General features: G+C 32.4%; 5 protein-coding genes across 5 annotated transcripts; 2 read left to right on the forward strand and 3 right to left on the reverse strand.

Moving 5' to 3' along the window:
* The first annotated feature begins 57 nt into the window (after nucleotides 1-57).
* LOC103574790 (cGMP-dependent protein kinase, isozyme 1) lies at nucleotides 58-3,035 on the forward strand. Its single transcript, XM_008554313.2, has 9 exons — nucleotides 58-429; nucleotides 491-771; nucleotides 956-1,376; nucleotides 1,456-1,776; nucleotides 1,833-2,064; nucleotides 2,134-2,240; nucleotides 2,313-2,555; nucleotides 2,641-2,707; nucleotides 2,789-3,035. Exons 1-9 carry the CDS (start codon nucleotides 203-205, stop codon nucleotides 2,882-2,884), a joined length of 1,995 nt encoding a protein of 664 aa, XP_008552535.1. The 5' UTR covers nucleotides 58-202; the 3' UTR covers nucleotides 2,885-3,035.
* Nucleotides 3,036-3,117: 82 nt separating this feature from the next.
* LOC103574791 (transcription initiation factor TFIID subunit 2) lies at nucleotides 3,118-7,376 on the reverse strand. The gene is made up of 7 exons (XM_053737128.1): nucleotides 7,254-7,376; nucleotides 7,115-7,168; nucleotides 6,871-7,034; nucleotides 6,579-6,795; nucleotides 6,268-6,506; nucleotides 3,533-6,185; nucleotides 3,118-3,456 (listed from the first exon to the last, which is right to left on the reverse strand). The coding sequence occupies exons 1-7, from the start codon at nucleotides 7,296-7,298 to the stop codon at nucleotides 3,196-3,198; spliced, it is 3,633 nt and encodes a 1,210-aa protein (XP_053593103.1). The 5' UTR covers nucleotides 7,299-7,376; the 3' UTR covers nucleotides 3,118-3,195.
* Nucleotides 7,377-7,684: 308 nt separating this feature from the next.
* On the forward strand, nucleotides 7,685-12,453 carry LOC103574792 (unconventional myosin ID). The gene is made up of 9 exons (XM_008554315.3): nucleotides 7,685-7,976; nucleotides 8,693-8,799; nucleotides 9,036-9,231; nucleotides 9,310-9,529; nucleotides 9,618-9,830; nucleotides 9,904-10,479; nucleotides 10,554-10,814; nucleotides 10,885-12,065; nucleotides 12,154-12,453. Exons 1-9 carry the CDS (start codon nucleotides 7,888-7,890, stop codon nucleotides 12,341-12,343), a joined length of 3,033 nt encoding a protein of 1,010 aa, XP_008552537.1. The 5' UTR covers nucleotides 7,685-7,887; the 3' UTR covers nucleotides 12,344-12,453.
* A 35-nt stretch (nucleotides 12,454-12,488) lies between these two features.
* LOC106694291 (uncharacterized) lies at nucleotides 12,489-14,825 on the reverse strand. Its single transcript, XM_014445242.2, has one exon. It carries the CDS (start codon nucleotides 14,814-14,816, stop codon nucleotides 13,146-13,148), a length of 1,671 nt encoding a protein of 556 aa, XP_014300728.2. The 5' UTR covers nucleotides 14,817-14,825; the 3' UTR covers nucleotides 12,489-13,145.
* Nucleotides 14,826-15,175: 350 nt separating this feature from the next.
* LOC103574793 (receptor-type guanylate cyclase daf-11) lies at nucleotides 15,176-19,070 on the reverse strand. The gene is made up of 11 exons (XM_014445366.2): nucleotides 18,801-19,070; nucleotides 17,761-18,011; nucleotides 17,166-17,291; nucleotides 16,824-17,063; nucleotides 16,620-16,748; nucleotides 16,349-16,478; nucleotides 16,151-16,273; nucleotides 15,973-16,062; nucleotides 15,774-15,897; nucleotides 15,493-15,711; nucleotides 15,176-15,418 (listed from the first exon to the last, which is right to left on the reverse strand). Exons 1-11 carry the CDS (start codon nucleotides 19,065-19,067, stop codon nucleotides 15,186-15,188), a joined length of 1,932 nt encoding a protein of 643 aa, XP_014300852.1. The 5' UTR covers nucleotides 19,068-19,070; the 3' UTR covers nucleotides 15,176-15,185.
* Between the last annotated feature and the right edge of the window lie 92 nt (nucleotides 19,071-19,162).

Consider the following 19,162-nt stretch of genomic DNA (forward strand, 5'->3'; position numbering starts at 1 on the left):
CCGTAACCTTGTGCTGTGTTATAAGTTATAACGTATACGTTATCAGATAACGATGGATCGTACAGAAAATCTACATTATTAGATAGATTGTCAGTCGATATGTAACACTTATGACTATTCTATTATCTCGTTGATTTAATTTTTATTTTTATTACTTGTAATTAAATATTTAATGTACTTAATGTTATGAGTGAAACTAATAATGAAGTTTTTGTGTTGTCGATCGTCACTGTGTCAATCCAAGTGGAATTTTGATCTGACAAAAAAAAAGGCTCATAAAGTAGATAGTAACAATAATAATAATAATAATAATAATAATAATGATGAGCAACAGGTATACAGACGATTGTCTAATGTCCGTAAGGATGATATTTTTGGTGACCACGCGAGAATTTCAAAGACGCCGACTGTTTATGAAAAAACTACCGAGTAATTATTTTAAAATAATTATTTTCATTTTTTAAAATTTAATAAATATTATTTTAAATAGAATAAAATCAAAATTGCGCGATGCGATAAAGAGTAACGATTTTTTGAGTAACCTTAATGATACTCAAGTAGATGCATTGATAAGCGCAATGTATCCCCAGGATGTTCCACCAAAAACTCGTTTAATTAATGAAGGTGATGTAGGATATCATCTTTATGTATCAGAGGAGGGAATTTTTGATATTTATAAAGGAGAAAAATATCAAGGGTCATTCGGTCCTGGCGTTGTCTTCGGAGAACTTGCGTTACTCTATAATGCTAAACGATTTGCTTCTATAGATGGTAATCATCTTATTAATTAATTAATCAAATTTACTTACAATGTTATTGATGTCTTAAAGGTTAGGGTTATGATATTCTTTGATTTTGAAATCCTCTCTTGTGATTAGTCGGCCATTTTTGTCCCTCTCTAAACACTGAATTTAAAAAATAAATTATTTTTTGATAAATTGGAATTTTTTTGCAGTAAAAGAAAGTGGAAAAGTTTGGGTATTGGATAGAAAATCATACCAAGCAGCAATAAAAGATGATATTGAAAGGATAGCGGAAGATAATATTGAAATGTTACGTAAAATATCATTTCTTCGAGATCTTTCGAGTCATGTTTTGAGAAAAATATCTGATTTGATGTACGTAAGATTTTTTCCTGCCGAAACTTGTATTGTAGATGAAGGCGAGACTGGTGATAAATTTTTTATTGTAAATTGTGGACACGTTAAAGTTACAAAATTCATGGAAGGTCAGGAAATAACAATTACTGAATTAGATAAAGGTGAATATTTTGGAGAAAACTCACTCTATGCAAATAAAAATAACGTAAGAAAAGCTAGTGTCGCTAATTTCGTTGCTGTTGCACCTGGAGTTGAATGTGTGATTATTGATAGGAAGTAATTTTATTTTATTACACTTTAAATTGATCGACAAGTCAAATATTAAGTATTTAGTAATAAATAATTTTCGTTTTAGGACTTTTTTAAATTATCTTGGAGACTTAGAGTCGATTAAAAAAAGAGATTGGACTGCCGAGTACGAGGAACGTAAAAAATCACTAGATATTAAATGGAAAACTGAATATCCAGATTTAAAACTGTCAGATTTAGATATTAAAAGTGTTATTGGTAAAGGAAGTTTCGGCAGAGTGTTATTAGTTACAAGTAAATCAATACCAAATATGAGTTTCGCCTTGAAAAAAATTTCTAAAGGTCTTATATGTAAACTCAACTATCAAAAATATATATTAAATGAAAAATTTGTTATGCAAGCGTCTAATTCACCATTCATTTGCAAGTAAGTATAATTAAATTAAATTAAAAGTTTTTTATAATGATGATTCTGTCTTAAAGATTGTACAAGACATTTAAAGATCCCAAATACGTTTATTTATTAATGGAAGCATGTTTGGGTGGTGACCTACGAACAATGATCTACAGAAATGGAAAATTCAACAATTCGGCAGCTAAATTTATAACAGGATGTATTGTCGAAGCTTTAGATCATTTACATTCACTTGATATTATTTGTAGGGATTTGAAACCAGACAATATCTTACTAGACAGTTATGGATATGCAAAATTGGTTCGTTTATTGTATTTTTAACTTCCCGCTATGAAAATAGCTAAATGATGATAATAATTTAATTTTTAGACTGACTTTGGTACGAGCAAGAGAATAGGTCCTTACAAAACATGGTCTTTTGTTGGTACTGCTGAATACATGGCTCCAGAACTAATTTTAAAAGAAGGACACGATAGGTCTATAGCTTATTTATTTAAACTATTTAAACATTGATTGATAAATATTTATTTATTTAAATAAAACTTTAGGGCTGTAGACTTTTGGGCATTAGGAATTTTAATATATGAGTTATTAACAAGTAAACTACCGTTTGAAGATAATGACAAATTACGTCTCTACAATAAAATTATTAAAGGTGGTGTCAATGATGTTCAATTCCCGGGGTATATGAAACTGAATGCCGTGGATATTATTCGTAAACTATTGACTGCTAAACCCGTTGAACGACTGGGATATTTACGGAATGGTATCATGGATATACGGAATCATAAGTGAGTTCATATGTTCATCGAATGAAATGATATATTTAATATTAATAAAAGATTTAACATGTAAATTTTTGAATTTATTATTAAGATGGTTTAAACTGTTCGACTGGAAGTCATTGAGGAATAGAATGATGCGCTCGCCAGTTGAACCAAAGGTTAGTAGTTTCAATCGGCAGTATGATTCTTAGAAATTAATATATTCAGAAAGTTGGTAAAAAATTAATAAATAATTTTAGCTCAAAAGCCACTTGGATGTTAAAAATTTCGAAAAATTTCTGGTGGAACGAGAAAACATCGCTAACGATTTTTCTGGATGGGATGCTGATTTTTGAATTTCTACTAAAAATGGAAGCTTTTTCAAATTTACATTTATAAGATTGAAAATTTCAATAAATAGATGATTTGACGTTCCTTAAGTTGTCGTCTACTGCTGGTACAGTGCAGGGAGACTGCCATATATATTTCTCTATGAAAAGTATCCCATTAAAATCACTAAATTATATATATATATGTATAAATTTATTATTCTTATTCATTTATAAAAAAATATATTTACAATTTAATTATAACTTCTATATCTAAAAAAAAAAACTTGTGATAATAAATTACCAGACTTAATAGAAAAGAAAAAATAATAATATTTTTATGGATATAGAAACTCATTATTATTCGTCGGCTCAGGACTTGGGCTAGAGCTATTAGACGACAGCGTTTCTTCTTTAAGTTTTAAATTTGTTGCCTCTTTGTCCTTATCCTTGATGTCTTTTTCTTTGTCCTTGTCTTTACCTTTGTCTTCTTTCTTCTTGTCCTTATCTTTCTTTTCTTTGTCTTTTCCGTGTTTGTGGTCATGTTTATGCTTGTGCTTGTGTTTATGTTTCTTCTTATCTTTCTTCTTTTTTTTAACCTGTAAAATATGAACAATAAAATAAGGAAACATGTTATTACTAAATTAGATAAAAAATAATAAAATATAAAATTACCTTGTTGGAATCGCCTTTGGGTTTATGATCATCGGAATCTTTTTTAAACATTCCTGGCTCAAAACCAACAGGTCCAGCTGGCGCGGTACCCGTAAGACCTGGTAGTGACGCTGAATTATCACTATAATATTCAGACTTGACTTTTCCATCTTCAGATGGTTCATTTGTGATTTTAGCCCGTTTAGGTTCAGGTACATGTTCTTGACCGCCAGTTATTCCAGGGACAGATTCTCTTATGGGTGAAGGTTTTCTTTTTGTTCCGGGATTTACCTCTGGTAGTTCAAGATCAATTATTTCTTGAGCTGGCTTAGTAACTGGTGGAGGTTTCACAACTCGTTGAGAATCTTGACATTCAGATTCTGTGGGTGGTCCGACTTTTTTGGGCTTTAAAATACCCGCAAGTTCAGGAATGGGAAGACAAAGTGGTCGTTTAGAACGATACAATGTATAATATAAATCAACAAAATCACATCTTAATTTAGAATCATGTGATAACATTCCATTAATAAGATTCCAAATTCTGTCAACTAATTCTGGACGATCTAGACGATGCTTAATAGACCTGTCAAATGGCGGAGTTTCAACCATCAGTCTGACAAGTCTATGACGTACTCCTGGATGTGGATCCATTTCCGCCATGTCCAAAAGAAATTCTAAATCCTCCCATTTACCATCAACTCTTGTAAAGTCTACCAGAGCCTCAAGAGCAGCGATTCTTACATCAATAAATTGTCCATAAGATGCGTAAGCTTTAAATAAATGTGGATTACTCGGCAAGTGTCCATATTTTTGTAAAATTCTTATAACTTTAAGACATGCAACGGTAACGGTATATTTATAACACGGTAGTAATTTTTCTAGATTTAAATGTCTTGTAACTTCTTCTAGAATAGCTTTTGTGTCAACAGATAGTGACTCTGAATTAATTGATGTTCCTTGTTGCACACTGATAACCGGAGTAACCGTTGCTCCAAGAGCTTCAATCAATGCAGCACGATAATAATTATCTGAGTATCGATTTTTACTGTTGTCATTGTATTTAAATAAATCCATGAGAAAAGTAAGTACTTCTGGCGGACAAATTCCATGATTATTGCGAAGACCAGCCATAGCAACTGGCATTGTTTTTTGTAAAAAGTAATGTTGAAAATTAGTAAAATTATTTTGTTTAACTATTCTTCGGCAAGAAGCTGATCCATAGAGTTTTCGAAACATTGTAAGCATAGCTGGAGGTCCAGCCCAATTACCAACCATTGCATTTGCGACTTTTGTAAGACAATGAGCAGCACGTAAACGTATTTTATAATAGCAATGTTCATTTTCAATAGTATGAGTAAGAGCTTGACGTGTAGCAAGTGTCGCGTGATTTTGTAATGCTTCAATAGCTTCTACTTGAGCTGTGACATCTCGTTCATGTCTCAATTGATACTGCCATTGATAATCAGGCTGTTCAATGTGAACAGCTCGCATCAGAGTAATATCTGGATCTAGACGAATCCATAGTACAGGTGAGTCATCCATCGCTGATAAATCCATGTCAACTTCTTCTCCAGTACAAAGTGGAATTTTTTTCTTTTTATTACGACGACTTTTACTGTGACAAGTAATATCTGCTTTAGCTACAGTTCCTTCAATTTGCAATGTGTGCTTGAAAGGGCCATCAAGTTCTTGAATATTAACCAAAAGTGGGCCGACATACTTTCTAATACCTCGCTGATGGGTTGCATCTTGACGAATTTCTAATTCTACAGTATTACGTTTACGATTAAACACAAAACTCAAACTAAATTTGGCATGACCACCAGTTCTTACCCACTGGTCAATAAATACTGCCATATCTTTACCAGTAACTGTAAAAATAGCTTTTGTAAAAACATTTGTGCTAATTAACATCTGTGGCCAAAGACCAGATTCTATTTTTTGTTGAGCTCCATTTGCTGCCAATGACAATTGTTTATTAAACACTTGCAAAAGTAATTCTTGACCAATACGATTTTCTAACATCCGTATAACAAGATGAGCTTTTTTACGCAACACCTCGATATATTTTGGTGACATTGTATGTAAATTACGAATAGGAAAATAAAATCCAGGGTCTGGAACACGTGGAGTTGGAGCTGGTGTATTATTAGCTATTGGAAGTGGTGTCGGTGGCTGAGAAGGATCCAAAATAATTCCCCCAAATTCTTCTTCATATTTAACAATTTGTTGCAATTCCGAATGAATCCAATCACGATATTCATTATTACCAAAACATTTTTTCGCATACAGTCCAGTCAAATATGTTGAAATACCTTTAGGTAGCCAAATATCAGACCAATTTTGCATTGAAATAAAACATCCAAAAAATTGTTCAGCAATTGCTTGAGCCATAGCTTTTTTAGTTATGTAAACTTGATCAATTATTGCCGTAGAATGTAATAAATTTGTATTTAAAATACTCATTGTCGCATATGCGTTTATATCTTCATCAATTTCATCAACAAATACCTGTTTATAGCATGAGTATGGATATCTATTGGACAATGTTTCTTCATAGAACTCAAATGCTTCATGCATATACTTTGCCGATACTTTAAGTGACGGGAGAAGATGCGGCAGACAAAAATGAGTCACTTCATGCATATTTGGATCAACATAAATTTCAAATGGCCTGAAGAATAATTATAAACTCATTAAATAACTAAACAATAAATATCATATAAAACTTTTTTAACAATTAAATGTTTATTTACCCAACAGCTAGAGCGATATTTGGTGCACAAGCTGGAGTGTTCAAGACATAATGAAATGTCTTTCTTCTCATATCAGGTGTATAAACAATTTCAACTAAATCACCGCATGAAACTGCAGTCATTGAATCATCAACAGTGAATTCCAATTTCCAAGTACACGGTTCAGCAAAACTATCCACACACGGGAACCAAAGCCTTGACGAATTTTCATAGCTGTACGTATACATGTGGGCACCTCTCTGTTATATATTTATTATCATAATTAATAACACATTCTTATAAATAAATAAATAAATAAAATTAATAATTACTTCAGCTAATGTTCCTTCACAATCGGGTAAAACAAAATGAACACCACCCTCGGGTTGTTCAAGTGAAAATTCAATTCCTATTCTCAAATTACGACCTTCAGCAATAAAGTGTGCTGCTTCAGGTGGAACTTGGATAACAAGCTCGCCGTTATTGTTGTCTGGATCAACTTTCTGTGCTGCTGCTAAGTGCATGTTTGAAAAAAATTCCAACGACCTTCTATTTGTAAAAATAAACACATTTTTATACATATATTCAATTATTATTATTATTATTATAATAATGATAACTTACTGCTTGCCATCGCCTTGACAAATATCCAAAAATGGATCAAAATATTGGAATGGAGCTTCTATTGTATCGTTTAAACAAACACGATAAATTCTACATTGCCGGGCATTCAGTTTAATAAGTCTTAAACTATCTCTCAATGGAACTATCGTTAGTTCGACAAAACCCTAAAAATAAATAAATAAATATAGTAAATTAACAATAACAATAAATATCATTTAATAATAATAATAATAATAATACTTACAATAATACTTTTTCGTTGGAAACTTATTCCGGTTAAACTGAGTATTTGATGGGCTGTAAAATAATTAAAATATTTATGTTAAAATAACTATTCATTTTTAAAGTAATTATTTATTTTAAAAATACTAATAAGATACTTATAATTTAAAGGGCCGACAATTGTCGGCAGTGCGTTCTTTCTTCATGATTTCATTTATTAATTTTAATTTATTGATTATTAAATATATAAAAGACTGATTGATACTAATTACTAAAAATTTATAGGTTATGTTTATATTTATCTATAAATTTATATTGTAGAGGGGAGACAGAGGCACTTTCACTCCCTTCTACTTCCGTTCCTGCAATTGGTAAGTTAAGTTCTTGATTTTTGGCAGGTGGTACAAAACCTCAATTATTAAAGTTCCCTAGATTATTGACAACAGTCTCACTATTATCTTTATGTTTATTATTATTTTCGGTGATGTGTGTATGTAAAGCCTGTTGATGTGTGAGTTAATGTCAGTTACTGGTACTTATATACATAAATAGTCAGGTGGGATTGTCGTGGACAGTTCCAACTGATTCCTATTCGAATACAACCACCACCCGTTGTTGTCGGTCTTGTCGGTCTTGTCGGTTTTCGCGGCTTGTTCTCCAAATGTCTGCCGACAATAATATTTTAAATAATTATAATTAAATATTTTACTTGTTAATTTGACATTCCAATAAATATTTACCATTAATGATAAAACCTAATTGTATAAAAGTGTAAAAGTAAATAATAAAATAATAATGGCTCAAGAAGAATCAGTAGGAATCGGTGATTTTGTTCTCCTGGACGAAATAACTGTCTCCAAAGTAGTTGATAACCTTCGCATCAGGTTCGACATCTTATTTATATTTTACATATCCAATTACTCTTTATCAAAGCTTATAATCAATTCAAATTTAATTAGCGTACCACGCTTCCATCACCATCATCATCATCATCATAATTATTATTATCATTAAATTTATTATTTTTTTGTTTTTGTATCCCCTAGGGTGTGGCCAATAAATAAAATTTATTTTACCAGCCAATTCAAATTTTTATTATTTTTAAAAATAATAAATTTATATAAATTTATTTTTTTATTTCAAGACCTTGATGCTTTGGTATATTTATTTATTTTTGACCTACTGACAACACTTTTAATGACTCATGACTCGTCATCTTCAAGTATATGCATCTCCAGACCTTTTACACTTTAAATATATTAGTCATGATGTCTTGGTTTGCATATTAATAATAACAATAATTATTATTGTTATTACTAATAATATGTTGATTAAAATCATATGGAGTAATCCTGAAAGCACAACCCATAACGTATTTCTATTACCGCTATAATTCTTCAGGCCACAGCCTATCTGTGACTCACTTATTTCACTTATTTTTTTCCTTACATATATATGTATATATATATATATATATTGTTAAGAGATATGTTATCTTTTGAGTTTAAAATACTAGACTATTGAGATAACAGAGTGACAATGACTTTTTTTTAAAGACTTGGTTTTTATTTATTTAAACTATTTAATATTTATTTTTCAGATTCAATGGAGGTAAATATTATACATACATTGGAGAAGTTTGCGTAAGCGTTAATCCATACAGAAGCTCGAATATTTATGGAGTGGATCAAATAAATAAATATAAAAGTAATTAACATGATATTGGGTGGCAAGAAATCAAAGTAGACGACTTCGGACGAAAATGATGTTGATACCCATTGTCTAAAGTCGCATTTTATTTCAAGCCACTATATTTTCTATAATTACCTGCATTGACTGCAGAATCTTAAATTGATTCTACATTTAAGCTCCTTTTCAATGCAGATGATATAAATATAATTATTATTCATCATCATAATGATTATTACTTTTTTTTTAAATAGATAGAGAATTATTTGAAAATCCGCCTCATATATTTGCAATTGCTGATGCCGTGCATCGCGAAATGAAACAGCAGGGTCGCGATACGTGTATTGTCATAAGTGGAGAGTCTGGTTCTGGTAAAACGGAAGCGAGCAAAATAATAATGAAATATATCGCTGCTATAACTAATTTATCCGGTCAGCATGAAATCGAAAGGTATTTTTTAAAATTAAATCGACAGTAGATAAGTTTATTTCAAGTAATTAATTTATTTTTCCTTTTTTTTTTTTACAGAGTTAAAAATATTTTAATTCAATCAAATTCAATTCTCGAAGCATTTGGCAATGCCACAACCAACCGAAATGATAATTCATCGCGGTTTGGTAAATATATGGACATAAATTTTGACTTTAAAGGCGATCCATTGGGCGGACACGTAACAAATTATCTGTTGGAAAAATCACGGGTCGTTTATCAGCAGAAAGGTGAACGCAACTTTCATTGTTTTTACCAGGTACCACAGCCAAATAATCTCTCGTTATCATATATATTGATAAGTTAAATGTTATATCTATATCTAGTAATTAAATAATTTATTTCAGTTACTAAATGGATGCAGTGAAAATGAATTAAATAAATTAGGTTTAATTGCTGATGCTGGTAGATATTATTACACTAGCCATGGCAAAGATAGCAAAACAAATGTCAGCGATAGAAGTGAATACAAAGCTGTTATTTCAGCAATGAATACTCTGGGATTTAATTTAAGTGAAATAGAAACAATTTGGAGTATTATTGCTGGCATTTTACATCTTGTAAGTTGTAAATCAACTTGTATTTATTAATTTAATTTATTATTTATTATTTATTATTTATATTTTAAAATAGGGAAATATAACATTTACACTAGAGGATGATAAATTAGTAATCGGTAATAAAGGAGCGTTAAATGAATCTGCTAAACGACTATCCATAAGCCCGAATGATTTAAATACGGCCTTGTCTCAGCGAGTTATTGCAGCTGGAGGTGAAGTTATGCAGAAGAATCACACCCTCGTAGAAGCTGAGTACGGACGAGATGCGCTTGCTAAAGCTATTTATGAACGTCTATTTTCATGGATCGTGTCACGGATAAACGGATCTATAAACGTTGACGATAAAAATTCATACAAAAGTTACAAGGGAACTCTTATCGGTGTCCTAGATATTTATGGATTTGAAATATTTAACACCAACAGCTTCGAGCAGTTTTGCATTAATTATTGCAATGAAAAATTGCAACAGTTGTTTATTGAGTTGGTACTGAAACGCGAACAGGAAGAGTACCAGCGGGAAGGTATCACGTGGCAGGCGGTCGAGTACTTTAATAATCAGATTATTTGCGAGCTTGTTGAGCAATCGCACAAAGGGATGATTGCTATCATGGATGAAGCTTGTCTGAATGTTGGAAAAGTTACTGATGAGGTTAGTTAGTTATTTTTATTATCTTTATCTTTATTTTTATTTAATTATTTATTTTGTTATTTTTCTTATTGAAGATGTTACTCGAAGCGATGGATAAACGATTAGCTAATCACAAGCACTTTACATCACGGCAATTAAATCCGATGGATAAAGAACTACAGCATAAAACCCAATTTAGAATAAAACATTACGCTGGTGATGTTGTTTACAATGTTCACGGTTTCTTGGATAAAAATAAAGACACTTTGTTTCAGGATTTTAAAAGACTACTCTATAATAGCGGCAATAAGATAGTGAGTTCCATGTGGCCAGAAGGAGCTGAAAATATTGCTAAAGTAAGTTACTACTTTTTTTATTTTTTTTATTAGAAAATTAATAATTATAATGATTAAATAAACTCAACAGACAACAAAAAGACCATTGACTGCTGGTACATTATTTAAAAATTCAATAGTATCTCTTGTAAAAAATCTAACCAGCAAGGAACCTTTTTATGTACGATGTATAAAACCCAATGAAGTTAAATCCCCGGTGGTGTTTGACGAGGAGAGAGTTGAACATCAAGTAAGATATCTAGGATTACTAGAAAACATTTTGGTCCGCAGAGCGGGATTTGTTTACCGTCAGCGTTACGACAGGTTTTTGAAACGATACAAAATGATATCTCAATACACGTGGCCGAACTTCCGCGGTGGTAATGACAAAGATGCGGTGCGTACTCTGATGGAAGAGAAAGGTTTCGCACATGATGTTAAGTATGGGCACACTAAAATATTTATTCGTTCGCCTCGAACGCTGTTTGCGTTAGAGAAAGCGCGCAGTGATTTGATACCTGGTATCGTTGTTCTTTTACAAAAGCAATGGCGTGGTTATCTCTGTCGTATGAAATACAAAAAAATGAAAGCTGTACTTGTGATTGCCAAACACTATCGACGTTACAAACAACGTTCGTATATTTGTGAGCTACAAAAAACATTCAAAACAGCAAAGACAATACGTAATTATGGTAAATTGTTACCGTGGCCTCATGAAAATTATGCAATAAGACCAGTTATTCCTGCTCTGAAGATGATGTACGCGCGTTGGCGTGCTTGGATGATCCTACGAGTAATCCCACGTGAAGATTGGCCGCAATTACGGCTAAAAATGGCTGCCGGTGCTGCACTCAGACCAAAAAGACAGTACTGGGGCCAGGAGAGACGATGGGAGGGAAATTATCTTGCTAAACTTGATGAAAATTCACAGTACAATGTCTTTAATTCGTCCATTAATAATTTAAAAAATACTGATCACTTTAAGACTGTTTTATTCAGTGCCTTTATCAGAAAAACAAACAAATTTGACAAACAAGCCGATCGTGTTCTCGTTGTCACTGAACACTCTATATACAAATTAGAGAGTTCAAAGTTCAAGTCGATGAAAAAAGGAATTCCTATTGCTGAAATAACGGGTCTCAGTGTCTCGCCAGGAAGAGACCAACTTATTACCATCCATTCAAATAAAGGTAATGACTTTATTTTCGCCATCACCGCTAAAGAAAATCGTGTTGGAGAACTTGTTGGTGTTTTGTGCACTAGATACTATCAGTAAGTTTATTAATTAATAATTATCATCATTATCATTAGTTGATAACATTGCTTGTAACAGGTGTTTTGATAATTATTAATTGTTTAGATTGAGAGGCAACGATCTGCAAGTGACTGTCGATGCGAGATTCAAATGTATGGTAGGTAATAAAAGTAAAATGTTACGTATTGAAGTGAGACCAGAAACGGTGACGCCAAGTTTTATAAAAGAAGGCGATCAGATTGTTTACACAGTCCCTCCATCAGTGGATATCATCGACAATGGTATCAATCGATAAAATTAAAGACTTAAGTATATATTTGATAACGTTTTTAAATATTAAATAATATAAGCTTGTTGCTATGATGATATATATTTGTACAAAAGAAATAATTATGTTAAGTAAAGTATTTGATATATATATATATATATATATATATATATATATTTATATATATATTTTTTTTTTCTATTATTAGTTTTTTGTAATTATAAACAAAAAATTATGTACTTAAATAACTTTGTCTTTGATAAAATTTTCTGACAAAAAATTATTGTTATAATATTTACGTACTGTAAATAGTTACATTTAACGCTGGCCGACATTATTAAATCTATATCTTTTGTATTTAAACAATCAAATGCTTCCAAACATGCCTGTCGATAAATAAAATAAATATAAGAAACAATTATTTTTGTGCCATTTATCGTCTTCGGCTTGGAAAATAAACCGTTGGTAACCGAACAACTACGGAAATATCCGAAGTAATACGATTTTTTTTAGTTTGTTTCGGAATTTTCGTAGGTTCTTTGATTTTCATGTACACATAAATTTTTTTTGTTAATAAATATATATATATATATATAAACAATACCTTTAGTGACGTTTTATAAAAATGATAGACATTTATTAATAATAATAATAATAAATTTGCTCGGTTCCTATGTAAGTTTTCTAAGCCGGACACAATTGTTTTAAAAGTATTCACTGTCCACAAAATAAGTCTTGTCGAAACAATGTCTTGGTCCTTAGAAATAAATACAATTAAACTTAACAAAGTGAATATACACATAATTTATATATATATATATTTATATTTTTATACTGAAGTTGAATCTTCACTGTCTGTATCGCAATCGATTCCATACAATCTACAAATATCCGTTTCAGACCAATCTGAATTAATAGCAACTTCATATTTATTTTCTCCATTTCCCGATGACTTAATTCTTACACAAGTATCCTTGGGACTTGTTTTGCACTCGTCAATGATAACTGAAGTCATTGAAGACGTAACATCCATTATATTTTCCTTGATATCTGGATACTTGCGCGCAACACTTTTAGAAGGTGAAGTTGTTTTCTTTTTAGTTATTTTATCTGGACTCTTATTAGTTTTTAGAGTATTGCGTTGGTTATTAAGCTTCAACACGTGACTTTTTTCCGTCTCAGGTTTCTTACTCGGACTCTCGAGGCATTTTTTCATCCACTTTGGCGCTTCGCTGGCGTATACATGAGTTTTTTTCATATACTTTGGACTAGATAATATCATAGGTATCTCAGTTTCAATAACTGTCGTAATAACTTGCTCGTTCTCATCGAAATTACTTTCTAAATACTTTTTTCTCGGTAATGCAACACTGAGCTTACCTATTACTTCCGCAGGCTCGTCTTTCGTATCATAAGTATACGAAAAATGTCTTTGAATATGTTTAGGCTGTATAATGGTGTCTTCTATTTCAGCTTGTTCATCCATTTTTTCTAGTTCAATTTTTACCGGTTTTTTTACCGGATCAACTCCCCCGTCTTTTTCTTCATTTTCTTGGCTAGTCTCTTGGTGAACCAACGGTTGACGTAGACCAGCAATGCTGTGTCGTTGTTTAGAAGGAGGATCGAGCAATCTTCTCAAACTTGAACTTCGTATTTCCGGCACAGACATTCGCTCACGTGGAGGAGTTACCAAAGGAATTGGTAGATTAGGTAAAGGACCGATTGGAGTTTTCAGAATAGGCGCAAGAAATTGTCGATCTGCTGGAGGCATCAGAGGAGTTGCTGTAGCAACAATTACATTCTCTAGTCCTTCAGTGTGTAAATGTCCATTTTTACCGTCTTTGCCAAATCCATGTTCGAAAATTGGAGAACTGGCTATTGGCAACAATCTTCGTACACGGTTATCCGGATTCAATTGACTGTCAAGACTAAACCGTTGCTTTGGAGACCCAGCAATAAGTTTTAAATCATTCTGCGTCTCTAGTTCAGGTATTGAAAACCGATCACGATTAGTTTTAGTCTCTTTATGATGAAATCTTGCTCCAAAGTCTAGCTGAGACAATCTTTCACGTTGACTAATTTTAACCGCCGGGCCAAAACGTTTTTGTTTAATAGGAGACAATAATCCAACAGGTTTCTCATTCCAAGTGGTCAATAAACAAGGCTGTGATAACCTCTGATGCTGCATACGTGGTGGATAGTAATCACCCGTTACTAAAGTAGGTTGTGAAAGCCGCTCACGTTTATTTGGATCAGGCGCTCTTAGCATCCGACGAATATCAGGTTGAGAGAGACGCGAGCCACGATGTCCACCGTAGTACTTGACATTGTCACCAAGTTGCATTGAGTAAACATTAGGTATTGAGAGACGTTCCTCTTGGGGTGGTAGATTAATACTATTATCACCAGAGGTCCTGAGACTTGAGTAAGACAAACGATGACCTTTCATACTAGTGAAACTCATTCCTGAAAAGCTGGAGTTTAAAGTAGGCTGCGACATCCGTATCCGTCGATCAGTAGACACACTAGATCGATTAATATCGCTATAGGGAATTAACAAAGTCGGCAGATTGGGCTGAGAGTAACGGCTTCGTTGACTCGCAGGTGAATAACTCGGTGGGTTTGTTGACCTCGTACCTTCGTAAGTAATATTTGAGTCCTGTGATTCAATACTGGATTGGGATTGCGGAGGCTGTTTGACATGTGCAATGTGAAGATTTGGCTGTGACAACCGGGTCTTTTTACCTGGCAGACCGGGCTTTTTTAGGTGGTCTATCAGATTTGGTTGCGATAAACGAATACAAGGGTTCGGGCGCAATGGACCTTGTCTATTAAGATACCAGAGGTCCCGACGGGAGTAGGGCTCACATCAAAGCGTATCATCCTCGCGAAGTCGTCTCATGAATACCGGCCGCACATCTTCAAAGAATGTAGGCAAATCCAATTCCGCTGCACGTGCAATTCCTCCATCTTTGCATTCCAACCAATAAGTATCCATCAGTCCTTTTCCTTTCACATCTACCAGTCCTCGGTGTGAAATTTTGAAGCCTCCTACAGCGTCTAAAGCTTTCTTCATCTCCAGGCTTATATGAATACGTAGAGCTAAAAATAAATAAATAAACCAATCAGTCAATCAATCAATCAATAAATTGAACAATATTTAGTATGAAAGTAACCTTCTCCAGTGGACTCCATTCTACTAGCAGTATTGACGGTATCTCCAAACAAACAATAACGTGGCATTTTAGTACCAACTATTCCAGCAACAACTGGACCAGTATGAGCACCGCTACGTATTTGTAATCGTTCACCAGGACGTTTAGGTACTTGGAATACTGATGAAGCTGCTAAAAGATCTAGCGCCATCGTTGCTATCTCCGAAACATGTTTATCACCTTTAATAAATTTAATAAAATTTATTTAATCATAATAAAGTCATGGTTATATAATTAATTACCATTTCTAACGGGTAATCCAGAAGCAACCATATAAGAATCACCAATAGTTTCTACTTTATAAACATCGTAACACTCGATACGTGCGTCAAATAACTTGTATACTGAGTTTAAGAATGTCACGACCTAAAAAAAAAACGACAAAAATATCAAACGAGTTTTATTAATTATAAAAAAATTTATTATAAAAGTTTAAATTACTTCTAGAGGTGTATTTTCAGCTGCTATTTCAGTAAATCCAACAATGTCACTAAAGTAAACAGTAACAGCCTCATAGTATTCAGCGGGTACCTGCATTATTGTAACAACAGTTATTAGCGATGAAATATCATACATATATTATATTTTTATTAACATGCATACGCTGGATGTATTAAACCTGCTGCGTTTGCTTCAGCTGCTGTGCAACACTCGGTGGTAACATTTGAAATAATAATGTGTCGCTTTTACGTTTTTCGCGCTTTAGTTCACGGGCTTTTTGCGCTAAATTTGCTGCATACATCTACCGACAACAAATTATTGCCATTATTTTATTTATTTCCAAATTAATTTAATTGCATTATTTTTTTTTTGTTACCTGAATAGTTGCAACCGCATTGCGTACAAGTATGATAATTATCGGTGATATAACAAGCACTAAGACAACAATAGCGATCCCCGCAGCTTGTTTATTACTTGCGTCCTTTAAGGTTGAATTAACATAGTCTCTGTCAATTAATTAATTGCAATTAGTTTTATTTTAAAATACAAACAATAACTATTTTGCATTAAAATTTTTTAAATTTAATTATTGTCAATTAATTATAAAAAAATTTTTTGTTTAATAACTTAAAAATATATATAATTACCTTATCATATCGCGCAATGCACTTTGTAATTTACGTAATTCATCGACATACATTGCCATTGAATCAAAATAAGCAATGGCGTCATCGAAATTTGGTTCGCGCCTAAAATTTCTCAGTATTTCATCTCTTCTGTAATTATAAAAAAAAAAAAAAAAAATTGTAAATTGTAAATGTAATTTAAAATAAATAATAATAATAAATTACCTGGATTTAATTTTTCCATATCCAGGCATAGTGCGCGTAAGCTCAGCATACAGACTCTTTAAACTCGGTACATAGGTGAGCGAGCCATTTAAAAGATCTCTACCAAGTGCTTCATGTCGAACATAACTGACGTAATTGTCGCCCATGAGTATACCACGTCCAAAGTAATTGATACCGTACACGGAAGCTATACCAATACTCTCAATACTCCGCAATAGATTTTTAAAAGCTATTAAATACCTAAAACCATTCAATCAAGCTCTAATTGACTTTATAAATAAGTAAATAATTTATTTATTTAATTTGTTTTATTATATTTTTAATAATAATAACAATAATAACCTCCAAACACCGCTATTGTCAGTTTCTTTTATTTGATTTGTTAAAATATCGAGCATCGCGGCATTTACACTCGTATACCAGGCCATTACTTCAGCCATCGTACTTTCTTCAGGGCTTATTTTTTCTCTGTAATAAAAATATAAATTTATAATATTTTGCACTAGACATTTCTTGATTAAATATCGAGTAGTTAGATTTTATATTAATAGAATAGAAAGCTAACGCGAATATGACAATAATAAAAGACAATTAATGGTTGATTGAAAAACGAATAAAAAAAAAAAAAGAAAAAAAAAAAAGTAACTTATCGTCGTGCACTATTTGCACAGTTTAAATGGGCAACCTGGGAAGCTGGGAAGCTGGGAAGCTGGCAAGAAGCGATCATCCATGTCAACCCCTATATCATCAACGTCCAGTATGTTGCTTTGAACGAATTTATTACGCCGTCGTAAACCCGAGGACATTGAAATCGATGTTATTGACTAACGTCAGAGGTACAAGAACTGAGCTAGCTTTTATATCACTGACAATCTTATTTTTATCCCTCACTATCTTGAGTATCTTATAAAAATATATAATATGTAAAAATACTTGCCTAAAATCATCAAGACGTGCTTGAAAAGCTGCTTTATTTACGACATCATAAGTTTGAGTTTTAGATTCATCACGAGGTACTGAAGCCAATGGCCAGGTTGTCATATTCATCAGAGTCTGATCGGTGATAAAATATCGTTGGGTCAAATTGAACCTTAGACGGCTACCGTTTGTGTAAATGAAGAATGCCACTTCGGAGCGCTCTAATTGCATTCCAGTAACAACTTTACCCAGGTCAGTTGCAATTGTTACCTGAGTATATAATAAAATACATTCATAATAAAAAAAAAAGTATAATTAATAGTGAGTTTGAACCGATGGAAGATTATTTTTCCGCTCTATGAACGGATGATGGCATAAGATAATAGAGATTGTAAATATCCCAGTGTACACAAGTACACAAGTGTATACATCGATGTGAATTATTACATTTAAATTGTCAGTTACAGTTAGTACTTTAGTTGTGCTTGTGAATAAGCTAAGGAAAAGTGTAGAAAGGATGATAGGTGTGCTATATTTACTTGCTACGACACTCATAGTCGATCACTACGTACTACATACTCTACATACTCGACAATTGATCGATCGGGACATAATAAAAGTTCTTGGTGCATAAATGAGACGACTATGATGACTAGTACTTGGCACAATTTCTCATCAAATACTTAAATTATTTATTTACAATTATTTACAATGTATTTATCAATTTACTTGATGGAAATATTTTAATTATTTTATCCCAAGTATTTAAGAATCCTTCAAGTTTATTAATCAATTCAATTGTTTTCTAATAAAAAAAAGTTTTGTTAATAATAAATTTCGAGCTGATGAGATCTTGGAAGTAGGCTATGGATTATTTTATTTAAATATTTTTATGTACGTATGTACGGATTTTCCATACCTCTTAAACAGAATAACCCATTCAAATGAGTTGAAAAATAAAAAGCAAATCATGCGGACATGTAAAAAATTTATTTGCTAGAATTAACTATTTTTTATTGGAAAAGAAGGTAACTGATAATAAATTAAAAATAAAAATACCTGAGCTTCAATATCGGATACTTCTTGTCGATAGATAAGTATATCATGAAGAGTATTAGCAGTCTGTACAATAAGCGCGAGTATTGGTATAAAAGGAAGAACGAGCATTTGAAGTAATTGAATACGGCGACCCCGGCGATGAGCTGGATCAGTAGCACGTTTCCAACATGATTTTTTTTTACTCGACTTGCTTGCAGATACATCGTCTGAAGACAAACTACGTACAGAGCTTGATTCAGCCACACACGAACCGTTACGCGGTGACATTATTTCTGAAATTTGAAAACGAAAAAAAAAAAAAAAAAAAAAAAAAAAAAGAGAGAGAGAGAAATTAAATGAATAACACTTTATTTTATACACAG

Source organism: Microplitis demolitor, chromosome 2 (assembly GCF_026212275.2).
Source record: "Microplitis demolitor isolate Queensland-Clemson2020A chromosome 2, iyMicDemo2.1a, whole genome shotgun sequence".
Lineage (NCBI taxonomy): Eukaryota > Metazoa > Arthropoda > Insecta > Hymenoptera > Braconidae > Microplitis > Microplitis demolitor.